This window comes from Monodon monoceros, unplaced genomic scaffold (genome assembly GCF_005190385.1).
Source record: "Monodon monoceros isolate NGI ecotype Baffin Bay Population unplaced genomic scaffold, NGI_Narwhal_1 Super_Scaffold_22, whole genome shotgun sequence".
Taxonomy (NCBI): Eukaryota; Metazoa; Chordata; class Mammalia; order Artiodactyla; family Monodontidae; genus Monodon; species Monodon monoceros.
The window spans coordinates 96,857,869-96,871,304 of NW_021703779.1; the positions used below are offsets into that span (position 1 = coordinate 96,857,869).

General features: G+C 41.3%; 1 protein-coding gene across 1 annotated transcript in view; it reads left to right on the forward strand.

The window, feature by feature from the left end:
• Positions 1-10,719: 10,719 nt before the first annotated feature.
• LUZP4 (leucine zipper protein 4) overlaps positions 10,720-13,436 on the forward strand; it is a 96,559-nt gene continuing 93,842 nt past the window's right edge. The window contains 1 exon segment of the mRNA XM_029240219.1: positions 10,720-10,807. Within this exon segment, the coding sequence (XP_029096052.1) occupies positions 10,720-10,807 (88 nt within the window).

Consider the following 13,436-nt stretch of genomic DNA (forward strand, 5'->3'; position numbering starts at 1 on the left):
GACCCTTCTTTAACTGCTGCACTATTGTTTTTTTATTATTCCTCCTTTGTTCCTGCATTCCCTTACTTCTCTGATTAGCAACTGTTTGAATCTGCCCTTTGATATTCAAGAAGGTCTAGGAGACTGAAGCCTTTTTCCTGCAATAAACAGGGACAGAGAAAAGCTTTTGTGCCCAGGAGGGCCCCACAGGGTCCTGCTCGGTTTCAGTAAGATAAGAATTTGGTCTTGGGGAAAGGGGTGGGAGAGGGATGGACTGGGAGTTTGGGATTAGCAGATGAAAATTATTATATATAGAATGGATAAACAACAACATCCTACTCTATAGCACAGGGAACTATATTCAATATCCTGAAATAAACCATAATGGAAAAGAATGTGAACAAGAATGTAGGGCTTCCCTGGTGGTGCAGTGGTTGAGAATCCACCTGCCAATTCAGGGGACATGGGTTCAAGCCCTAGTCCAGGAAGGTCCCACATGCTGCGGAGCAACTAAGCCCATGTGCCACAACTACTGAGCCCATGTGCCACAACTCCTGAAGCCCATGCGCCTAGAGCCCGTGCTCTGCAACAAGAGAAGCCACCGAAATGAGAAGCCCCCGCACCGCAATGAAGAGTAGCCGCCCCTCGCCGCAACTAGAGAAAGCCTGTGAGCAGCAATGAAGACCCAACACAGCCATAAATAAATAAATATATATATATAAATAAATAAATAGACAGCCATAAAAAAAGAATGAAATATTAAAAAGAAAAAAATGTATATATATGTATAACTGAGTCACTTTGCTGTACAGCAGTAATAAATACAACATTGTAAATCAACTATACTTCAATAAAAAATTTTTTAAAAAAGAATTTGGTCTTGAAAAATTAAATTTCTGATGACCATTGTATATTTGAGTAGAGATGTCAAGTAGATAGTCAGTTTTACAAACTTTCAGTGGAGAGGTCTGAGCTAGAGATTCAAATTTGGAAGACATTCGTTGTATAGCTACTTTTGAAAACCATGAAACTGGATGAAATCACTGAGGCAGTGTATGTAAATAGAGAAATTGTCTAAGGACTGGGCTCTGGCTCCACCATTCGAAGCAGTTGTTCTCAGAGTATGGTCCCTAGACCAGCAACATCAGCAACACATGGGAACTTGTTAGAAATGCACATTTTCCTACCCTATTCCTGACCTACTGAATCAGAAACTCTGGGGGTGAAGCCCAGCAAGCTGTATTTTAATAAGTCTTCCAAGTGACTCTGATATATGCTAAAGTTTGAACACCAGTGGTTTACAGGTCAGGGAGATGAGGAGGGACCAGAAAAGAAAACTGAAATGGAGCAGTCAGCAAGGTAAGAGGAAACCCAAGAAAGTGTGGTGTCTTAGCAGTCAAGTGAAGAAAGCGTTTCAAGGAGTAAAAAGTGATCAGATGCATCAAATACTTCTGGTATATCAAATAAATTAACCAGTTCCAATCTTTTTGGAGGATAAACTATACTGCATACTGCTGACCTCCACTGGATTCTTCTAATAAATCTTCCTTTTTGTTTAACCTAGCTGAAATAGACTTCTATTATTTCCAACCAAAAGATCCTTGACTAAAAATACCGAATTGTCCTACAATTGATTTGGAGAAACAACATTCAGAGCTGTACATTTATCCTTATGTAGCAGGGGACCTAGTTTGAACCTAAGCCTATTTGACTGAAAGCAGAGAAAAAGTTACACAAGGCCAGACTTATTAAATGACATTCTTATTTTTTTAATTAATTAATTAATTTATTTTTAACATCTTTATTGGAGTATAATTGCTTTACAATGTTGTGTTAGTTTCTGCTTTTTAAATGACATTCTTTTCAGAGGGCAGAAGCAATTTTTATGCAAAGTAATTTTATGAGAGGTCTCTCTCACGTTGTCACCTGGCCCAATTTCTACTAGGCTCAATTCTGAAACATAGAGAGAGTGGGGAGGGCAAATTTAAAAACAAAAACAAAACAAAACACCACCAGCACTGCCAACAACAACAAAAAAAACTGGAAAAAAGTGTTCCAGTAAAAGTTTTTAATACATTGGGGTTCCAGAAGTATCACTTTGGTATCCCTCTAATAAATGTGACCCAGAAGAAGAGACAGAAGTTCTACACTTTAGCATGTGGTTTTTGACTTCTTAAGGTTTCCAAATTCCTCATTTGTAGCAGGAGATGATGGAGACTGAAAGACATCAAGAAAAGGAGTCCAGAGGAAGAGAAAAAGAAAGAAATAGCAGATTATGTATGGCACCTAACTGAATTGTTTGTGGTTACATTATGAAAGACGCCCCCCCTCCAGGAAATATTAAGGGAAACATTCTTCAGGGAGATGGATATATTTCAAGAATATACGGAAATAGAAACCATTGAAATTTGAGTTATTGCTATTAATGTAAGTCTTATTAATACCCACAGGCTGAAGGTGAGGTCTAAGAAAGCTTGTGTAATACACAGAAAGTTTTTCATTCGTTAAGATTTTACCTTTATTATACATTTATTTCTTCTCTTATTCAAGACTCATTTTTCCAATTGCACTCTTAATTCCATTCTTTCTCTCTCCTCTAGCATAGGAACTGTGTCCATTGATTATTTCCTATTCTTTTTCCTTTATTTTTAATGCCTCTCTTTTCCCTACCTCCTTTCCCATAACCTAAAACATGTTGAACTAAATCTTTTCCATCAACAAGAAACACTCTATTTCACCTTGTGGAAGTGGCTGTTAAAATCATGAGTTTGAGTGTAGCTCCGGTATTTACTAGCTATGTGTCCTTGGGCAAATTTTTTAATGCCTCTGTGCCTTCATTTCCTTACCTGTAAAAAAAAATAATACTAGCTCTTACTTTATGGAATTGTTAACGCAAGTTCGTGTGCCCGATACACAGCGAGGCCAAACAAATGGAAACGTCAGAATTTAGAGCAGAGAAAGGTTTACTGCAAGGCCCTGCAAGGAGAAGCGGTAGCTCATGCCCTAAAAAGCCCCGAGCTCCCCGAAGTGGTTTCAGCAAAGCACTTTTAAAAGCCAGGTGAGGGAGGGTGGGGCTGCCAGGTATGTGATCTGCTTGTGCACAGTTCTCTGATTGGCTGATGTTGAGGCAGCAGGGTGGTGTCACAGGGGTTAACATTATCAGTCCTTAGGCTCCAGGAGGCCTGCGGCTATGTGTTCGTGGTCATCAAGTAGTTAACATCTTCCATTTGTTGGTGGGGGGTGGTTATATCTGCAAAACAACTCAGGAAATGTGCATCAAATACTATTATCTAGGTACTTCAGAGAGGAGCTAAAGCAGAGGATATGGGGGAAGAACTGTCCTGGGAAGGCGCCCATGGGGTCCTGCTGGGTTACAATTCCTCCCTTTTCTTTGGTATTCCTCAATCTTGAGGAGAACAAGTTTTGGACAAGAAAAGGAATAAAGGTTCAGATAAGGAGGTTAATCATAAACTTGACAGAGGTACCCACATTCCAGCAGACACTGCTTTGAGAATGGCTGGTGGCATCTGAGTCTCACACAGCTACTCCATTTTTACTTCCAAATGCATTTCTCTCCTCAATGGCCAAAGCAGATGTCACTATTAGTGATTTTAATGCTTTTCTAGATATGAGAAGGTGCAAGAATTTGGGCTCATAAAATCTTCTGAAAATATCTAACTATCTGAAGCCTTGTTCTGCCAGTTTTTCCCAGAGCACAGAGTGCCTCATTCCTGATCTCCACCCTGAACTCCTTTCGAGGGGTGTTGAAGGTCAGCAGCTGCAGTGGAGAGGTAGATGGCAAGTGCCAATTTTCAGCCAGCAGGGCCCCTTCATGGTCATAAATTTGACCATGGTTTTGGGGGCATTTCATGACCATTTCATCTCACGGTGCTAGTAATGCTCATTCCCAGGTCTGGTGAAGATTTCATTGATAGGCCACTCAATGTGCTATCACTGGACTAAATCTTATTAACAGTGCAAAAATCTCTGGATCATCTATCTTATTAGTCTCTTAGGATCCAGGAAAATATTCCCTCTTGCTGCTTCTTCCCATATCTAGTATTACATGATTACAATCGTTGATCTCATATGGAACTATATATTATCATTTTATCAGAGGCTCAGTCACACATTTGTTAAAGCAAGAAACAACAAAAAAGACAATATAGGTTATAAGTTGTTGCAAATATCTCCTGACTTCAGCCAGACTTGGGAGGGGATGTGTTAATTTCTTCTTTCCTGCATCCATTCACAGGTGGGCTGGGTCAGGATGTTCCCTGTGAGCTGAAGCAAGGTATTTTAGTTTAACGTTCAAGCAGGGGGGCAGGGTTCCCTGAGATGGGCCTTATGTATACTTTAAGCTATAAGCAACATCCCTTTAGTGATGAACTTATAGCAAAAACAATAGAATATAAAGGTTAAAGTAAAAGAAACAGGTCTAATATGGAGTCAGATTTGTTCTTCCCTATTACTATTCCCATCAATGTCCATTCCACAATCTTGTGGGGAAAAGAGTGATGACCACTCTTGGCTACTTCCTGCTGTATGGGGGTGATGAAGGGTTTCCACAAGGGATTGTGGAATGGAATTGATCAACCTTTTGCAGGGAATATTAAACCCCTTAGCGATGTTGTTATCTAATTTGTAGTTGGAACTATCTATTAATTTTAACTTTCTGACTGTGTCATAACTATACTTAGGGGGAAAGCTTTCCTTACATCTGGATAAACACAGATTAAAAGCCAGTAATATTTCAGGCAAAATCAAAAAATTACAACCATATTCATCAGTTTACTCAGTCTTGTATAATTAATCTTTTTTACTAACAGTTTTATGAAATCAGGTTTCCATTAGACTTTTAAAATATCTTACCTAGTTTAGCAATATAATTTAAAAGTTATCAGAAACCTATTTTTGTCAAAACGTCCTTTCTATGACTCTTCTTGAAGATGTGGCAGTTCTGCAAAGCATCAGCTTAGCTGCCTATGAATGACAAAGTTCTTAAAAAGGCAAGGTTAAGGATCTGATTACAATTCTTCTTAGCAAAGAAGCTTATCCAAGTTGTTGTGACATGCAACATTTTAAGATAACAACTAAAATTATAACATTATATCAGGATATATACAAATTTCAGAAACTTTATATAATTTTTAGAATGTCTATATTAATAACATTTATTCATACCGTATAATCTGAGGAGGCTTATCACTCATTTGACAATGCTTTCCATGTAATTTAGCATACCTACCAATTCTAGTCAGTTTAATATGTATATATATTTTTTCTGAAGTGCCTCAGGGGTCCTCTGGAGCATCCCAAAGCTAGCTGAAATCAAAAGAATTTTAATTAGAATTTGATAGGAAGTTCATCAAAAATATCAAAAAGTTTTTTTAAAAAACATTTGGTCAGATAGAATCATAGGTCACTGTGAATATTTAAAAACAAATACAGATCACTGAAAGGCAAGGAAGTTCACACAATCTGTAATCAAAAGCAGCATTCTAAGTAAACTTGTTCTCTTAGCAGAGAGGAACCAAGTCTAGTCCTGCACCAGTCTGCTTTTAATAACAAATCCATCTACCCAATTAAGTTTAAGCTAATCTCAGCCTGACCATGAATAAAACTCCTTTTTTACTCAAAATATATATCCCACTTTCCTGCTGTATAGTGAAATGCTTTATAATTTTTAGTAGCTTTAATTACACATTTAAATTAGAATCCCCAGCTCTTAAAAACCTTAATTTCTAGTGAAAACCAAGAGGCAAGTAATAGTTACCAAAATCTGGAGAGACTATTTTAGATAATTTTCAGAAAGTAATTATTCCTATAGAGTTTACCTAAAAGCTCTTATCCCATTTGCATTTAGTTCACTCATAAAAATTTCATCAGACCAAGTTATTTTTCTTGCTGACAAATTTGAAACAGATATAACAAGATTTTGTTTAACTTCTATTAAACCTAGGTGCAGTGAAAGTATTATTCATAATGTTGATGACTCTAAAGACAGGGCTATATTGATCAGATCAACAAAAAAACTAACCTTAATACCAGGTATTAACTTAATAGAGTATTTCCCCATTCACGTGAACTTGAAGCTTATTTTGTCTAGCTTTTTTAATGTTTAATTTGCAAGCACTTAAAGTCAATTAAATAGAGCTCTTTATAAATTCAATTTTGGTAATACTTTCCAGAAATAGAGATATCTCATATGTATAATGTGTACACAGATATATAAACAAACAATAGTGAGGCAGGAGATAGATGAGCCCCAGGCTGAGCAGTTTCTCCCCTGTGAACAGAAACTCCATAATAGCAGAAACTCCATAATAGCAGAAACTCCATAAAAGCAGGACGATGGAGGAGGCTGGGCCCTGCCCAGATAAGAGATAAAGGACCACATAGTCCTCATTCTCAAAGTCAAGGAGACTTCCCCAACTACATGTGCAGAAAGGCTCCTTGGAGGTCAAAAAGGGAGGGGGCACCACCCCATAGTAAGTGACATCAACTACCCATAGGCTTCTTTGCTAGAATCCATTTTGGCTAAAAGATGCACATGCACACAGGGGAAGACCCTGAGATATACCAAATACAGACTCAAAACCAGGCAAAGCAAGATGACTCAAAGGAAACCCAGAAGAAATGCCCCATAAAAGTGATTCAAACTACTATGAGGGCACAACTCTTTCTCTGAGCCTGCCCATGTGCCTATCCACACGTACCGTACTCTTTTTCCTCCTAATAAACACCTTACTTGTTTCCCTACTTGTTTCCCGTCTTTGTGGGAATTCTTTTTCTGCAGAGTGGAAGAACCAGGGCCTTGTCACTGACCTGTGATCTAATGTCTAGGATTTGGTGCTCTCACCGCTGCGACCTGACTTCAATCTCTGTCTGGGAACCGAAACCTTGCTTCAAGGCGCTTCAGGCTGAGGCCACCCGAGATCAATACTAGAGATTTCATAGCTGCACTTAAAAAAAACTCAGCTATGAATCAGGTATTACAATATAAACTTACTAGCTTACAAAGAACAGTTAGAATACATTAAAATTGTTTGCTCAGATGACTAAGGCTTTTACTATTTGTTCTTGATGATCCCTTATGAAGCTTATGAATTACAGTTTGGCTGAGGGAGCATTCCCAGAAGTTTTGAGGGTTGTTTTTTTTAATGTTTTTCTGAATCCCTTTTTTCTTCAGTTCCAAGCAACACAGATTGATTAGATAAGCTCCAGAGAGCCCAGGTAGATCATTTACATCTCAAAGGCACAGGAAGAGAAATGCGAATTCCTCTTCTAACTACTTATACAAAACCCATCCATCTTGGGCTATTTTCAGGGAACTTTCTTTTTTCCAGTTCCCAAATATCCACTTCAGTTTAAACAAATAAATAACAGTAATATATAAATACAATAAATAATACATATCACCCGCTCACATTTATATGCCCCTCTTTCAGCAAAACCAGGAAGAGAAAAAGGGATTTGGACTCAGGTACTGAGACACTCATTCACATATACACACATACACCTGTAAGATAAAAGCAATTGCAAAAGACCTACTTTGATATAATAGCCAAGGCATTAGGACCTTTGCCCTCCAGATCTCAGGGAGTATTAAGGCATTTTCTTTCATTTAGGGAGCATAGCTAAAGATCTCTTAGTTTTGTAAAAGTACCCCAGGGGACTGTAAGATGGAACAGAGATGGATCATCCATACTTAATTATTCATAGCCGGTGTTATCAAATATCAAGCAAACAGCAATTTAAATCAGTCTTTTAGGGTCACAGTTCCCTAGCCCCAAAAAGGAAGAAAATCCCAACCAACGCTCTGCTGCAGGTGAAACAAACACAATAGGGAAGGATACGCTGGTGTCATCACACACGAGTCCCATTATTCACCAAAGGCATCTCAGCTGGTCAATGCAAGTATTAACACACATACAAACAACAAACATATGGTCTCACAAACAAAGAATCAGATGAGGCATAGCCCAGATATTCCACCTCCATTCCCAGATTGAGGCTCCAGAGCAGCCTGGCTCCCAAAAAAGAATGGACCGTGAGTGGCTCACCCCAAAATGATACACACAAAAACACAAACAGCAACTAAGCTACAGTCACACAGACAGAAAATCAGTGGAGGTGTAGTCTAGAATTCCACTTCCACTCCCAAATGTAGGCCTCCTAACAAATTGGCCCAGCTCTTGAAATGAACGAGTTCCCAAATCGGGTAGAGTCTGACAATTCCCCTCTCCAACAGGGTACCCCAATCAAATGCAAAACAAGTTGGCTTGTCCCATAGAGGGAAAGCCCAAACTGAGGGGGGAAACTGTTCCCAGTTGTACACACAAGAACTACTTACCCTCCAGCAAAGTAGCTCACTTCCCACAAGAGAAACAACCCATATGGAGGGGAGAGAATTCCAAGCCTGCACAAACTTTAGTGACTTACCCAACAACACTGAATGTGGACTGCAGCTCCAGTCGTTTCTTGGCTCCAAACAGCCTCATGCCATGGGTGGCCGGCACCTGTCGGGGACCATCCCTCTGAGATCCCCAGAGCGAAATGGGCTCCGGGAGTTGCTGGGGTCTCGGAATGGGCTGCCCCAGGCTGGGGTCGACCTGCCATGGGCAAGATCTCCTGACTGACTCTCCAGGATTGTTAATGAAAGTTCATGTGCCCAATGCACAGTGAGGCCAAACAAACTGAAACTTCGGAATTTAGAGAAGAGAAAGTTTTATTGCAAGGCCCTGCAAGGAGAAGCAGTGGCTCATGCCCTAAAAAGCCCCGAGATCCCTGAAGGGGCTTCAGCAAAGCACTTTTAAAAGCCAGGTGAGGGAGGGTGGGGTTGCCAGGTATGTGATCAGCTTGTGCACAATTCTCTGATTGGTTGATGGTGAGGCAGCAGGGTGGTGTCACAGGGGTTAACATCATCAGTCCTTAGGCTCCAGCGTGGTCATCAAGTACTTAACATCTTCCATTTGGTGCGGGGGGTGGGGGGGGGTTGGGGTGGGGGGTGGGGGTTGGGGTTGGGGGGTGGGGGGTGGGAGACGGTGGGGGGCGGTGGGGGGGAATACATCTGCAAAACAACTCAGGAAATGTGCATCAAATACTGTTATCTAGGTACTTCAGAGAGGAGCTAAAGCAGAGGATATGGGGGAAGGCCTGTCCTGGGAAGGTCCTCATGGGGTCCTGCTAGGTTACAGGGTTATCATGAAGATTAAATGAGTGACTAATAAAGCTCTTAGAACAGTGCCTGGCAGATAGTAAATGCTATATGTATTTGTTAAATAAAAATTAATTAATTAATTGATCAATCCTCAACTTATAGTCTGTTAGAACTCTGCTGAAGGTTAAAAAAAAAACCTCTTAATTGCTAAATTTAATGAATTCAGTTCTTAGCTAATTTGACCTTCCAGCAACACTTGACCCAGTGGACCATTAAGTTCCTCTTGGAATTCTCCCTTTATTTCCTGGATACCACTTTCCTGTTTTTTCCCATAACTCTGATATTTTCTGTTCAATTTCCTTTGTAATTTCCTTGGGGTTCTGTCTTTGATCCTCTTCCCTTATCGCTCTATAACTCAATAAATCTGATAGGAAAAAATTGTTCCAAATCTTTCACATAATATAAAAGTCCTCCATAATCTAATCTCTGCTGATCTCTTCAGATTCATCTTTCAGTACCTCACCACACGGAATGGCTTGCACTTTCCAAAGTGTGCTGGTAGTGATGCTTCCTCTGCCAGGAAATACCCTTCCCACCCCTAAAATTACTCCCTAATTTTTCAAGTCTTAAATGATTCTTTCCTGATACACAAGGTGGATTTTCTCCTTTGTCTCATACATATATTTTGTAGCTACCAGTATCCCCAGAGCCTAACACATTAAGGAGCTCAGTATTTGTTGTATGGACTGAATTATAGCACCTAAATTAATATTTTACATATATTTATTGTTTTCAGGCAACTGTATATGCCTTGAGAAAAAGACTGACCTATTAATCTTTAGGACCCTGGTGCTAAGCAATGACTTAAATACAACAAATAATTAAATAATTTACAATTTTAAATCTCTTCTGCATTTATGTTGTGGTTTCTGTAACAACTTGAACAAGTTTTCAGCTCTCGAAAATTATTAATTTGATTTTTATTTCCCCAGAAGAACCAGTGACACAGGATTCCTCTAACATTTAAAAGTAGTGTATACTGAGCAGTATTAGGCAATAAGAGCAACAATTACATTTTTCTTAAAGAATGTCATGGATGCACCTATAGGGAAGTCATGAAAAAGTATGTGGCACTGTATGTCTTTGGATGAGTCTTAACTGCTAGATTTGTGGTAGCTCTTCAAATTTGAGAGAAACAGGGAACAAGTCCATTGCGTCAAAAACATAAGGTTTTATTCACAAGGAATGCCAACCTCAAAGAGGAGAAACGGGGTTCTTCTAAGAGCTATGAAAAGCAAGGATCAAGCCGTCACAGAATAAAAAAAAAAAAGTGTCTGACTGAGCCGTCGATGCACCTGAGAAGAGACAATTTTTAGAAAGCGCGGGAAAGAAATGGGCAGGTCTTTTTTTTTCTTCTGGTGAGCCAGGTTCCTGATTGGTAGATTCCAAGCTCTACCCCCTGGGCCTTAGCAACAGAGAAGCAAAGGACTGTGATTGGCTGACAAGTTTCGCCTGCCTTAGGAAGCCGTGAGGGGGTGCCACAGTAGATCACAGTGCGGCGCCGTCTCGCTGAGGAGATGGCTTCGGTTTCCAAACTGCCTCCTGTAAAGGTGCTTACAGGCACTAACAATAGAGAAAAAATGAACATTCTAGACTTGTCTCTAGGTATGTAGATCCCGGACCCCAGCCCCCGCTAGTCAGGGCTGACTGGAGAAAGGCAGGCTGGAAGCGGTGCTGTGAGGCACACCCCCTGGGCAGGGAGGCTTCCCCTCTGTGCCAGCACCCGCCCCCATGTAGATAAAGCACCTGGCCAGCCTGCTGGCCCCTGCCTCTCCCCTCTGTTCCCATTTTCCCGCGTCAGGCCAGCCCTGACCGGACCGCCTCAGGCCAGCCCTGACCGGACCACCTCAGGCCAGCCCTGACCGGACCGCCTCAGGCTAGCCCTGACCTCTTAGGTGGGAAACTGGCCAAAGCTGACAGAAATCACGGAGTAGGGATTGCGGGGAAAGGGCTCGGTGTGGGAAATGAAAAGCCGGCTGTGTCCATATATTTTACCCTCTTAAGGAATGATAGCAAGTTACCCGCCCTTTCACAGTCCCTCACTCTTCGCAGGGCATCACAAAGGACTGGATTCCAGGGGTTGGAGGAGCAAAGCTAAGGCTAAGGCTAATTTGTGAGGAGTGGTGGTCGAGCAGCCAGACTGGGCAAAGGGATGGTTTATTTGGTTGCTTGACTGGTGCCGATTCAGCATAGACCGCCTTTCCCTTCTGCTGGTGCTGTCTAGTGTCTCACCTCAGAGCTCTACTCGCTCTCATCCACTTAAACATGGGCAGCGGGAGGGAGGGAGGACGGCCTGCTTAAATGAGGCGGGGTTGGCGGTGGGTGGGGGTGGGGCAGCACAGAGCAGAGGAGGAGAAAACCTTAGCCATGGGAGGCGGGGGAAGGAGCAGCACAGCATCAGGGACTTTAGAAATGAGAGGGGGAGGAGCAGGGCAGTGAGGGCCGACTTGATATGGAGGGGAGGAGCAAAGGAGGGCCGAACTTGAAAATGGGAAGAGCAGTAAGAAGAGGTTTCACCTTAGAGATGAGGGTGGGAGAGCAGAGCAGGGACGGCGGAACTTAGAAATGGAAGGGCACGGAGCAGGGAAGGCTGATCTCACAAATGAGGAAAGAGATGAAGGACAGACTTCAGAAATGAGGAGCAAGGGGGGGGGCTGCCCTGGTGGCGCAGTGGTTGAGAGTCCGCCTGCTGATGCAGGGGACACGGGTTCGTGCCCTGGTCCGGGAAGATCCCACATGCCGCGGAGCGGCTGGGCCCGTGAGCCATGGCCGCTGAGCCTGCGCGTCCGGAGCCTGTGCTCTGCAATGGGAGAGGCCACAACAGTGGGAGGCCCGTGTACCGCAAAAAAAAAAAAAAAAAAAAAAAAGAAATGAGCAAGGACAGGGGTTCAGATCTAAAATATGAGACAGGGAGCAGTAGTAAGGGCAATCATTAGAAGTGGGGAGAAAAAAAGTGGGGAGAGCTAGGAGTAGGGACAGTGGACTTTAGGAAAGAGAGTGGAAGAGGAAACGGGGAGGGCAGACCTCAGAAATGAGCAGAGCATTGCAGCCAGGAAAACCTCAGAAGTGGTAGGGAGCAGGCAGAATGAACCATAGAAATAAGGAGGGTGAGAGAGCAAAACAGGGAGGGTGGACTTTTGAAATGAAAGTGGATTGCCTTTTTATTGTTGAGTTCTTTATATGTTGTGGATACTAGAACCTTCTCAGATACATGATTTACAAGTATTTTCTCCTATTTTGTGGTTGTTTTTTCACTTTCTTGACAGTGCCCTTTGAAGCACAAAAGTTTTTAATTTTGATGAAGTACAATTTATTTTTTTCTTCTGTTTTTCATGCTTTGGTATCATATCTAAGAAATGATGAAGATTTACTCCTGTGTTTCCATCTAAGAGTTTTCTAGTTTGCACTTTTACATTCACATCTTTGATTCATTTTGAGTTAAATTTTTGCAGATAGAATGAGGTAGGATCTAACTACCTGCATGTGAATATCCAGTTCATTTGTTAAAAAGACTATTCTTTCTCCTATTAAATGGTCTTCTTGGTGGGATTGCTTTCTTAACCATTTTTGGGTAGTTCATTGCTAGGGTATAGAAATAGAATTTATTTTTGTGTATGGATCTTGTATTCTGCAACCTTGCTGAACTCGTTTATTAGCTCTAATATGTGTGTGTGTATGTGTGTATCCTTAGGATTTTCTCTATACGTGATCATGGCATCTGAGAATAGGGATAGTTTTACTTCTTTATTTCAAATCTGGTTGCCTTTTATTTCTTTTTCTTGACTAATTGTCCTGGCTACAATTTCCAATGAAATGTTAAATAGATGTGGTGAGAGCAAATGTCCTTAACTTGTTTCTGATCTCAGAGGCAAAGCTTTCAGTCTTTTACCATTAATCATCATTTTAGCTGTGGGTTTTTCATAGATGCCTTTTATGAGGTTGAGGAAGTTTCCTACCTCCCCCTTTGCTTCTGAGGGGGAATGGCCATGAATAGTACCTAAGAAATTTTCTTGTTTTTCTTTTTTTCTGCTTTCACATGTTTCTAACAATCTATTTCATGATCGGTATCAACAGGCTTTACTCTTCTAAGACATAGACCTTGTGGATTCCACACTACTGCTTGCTCCCCACCCCCAGCTCCAACATGAGTTCCTAAACATTTTGTGGCATTAAAATGACTTTTAAAAAATAGTATTTGGTCACTGGGGAGGGCTGGGACTATGGTCAGGCAAGT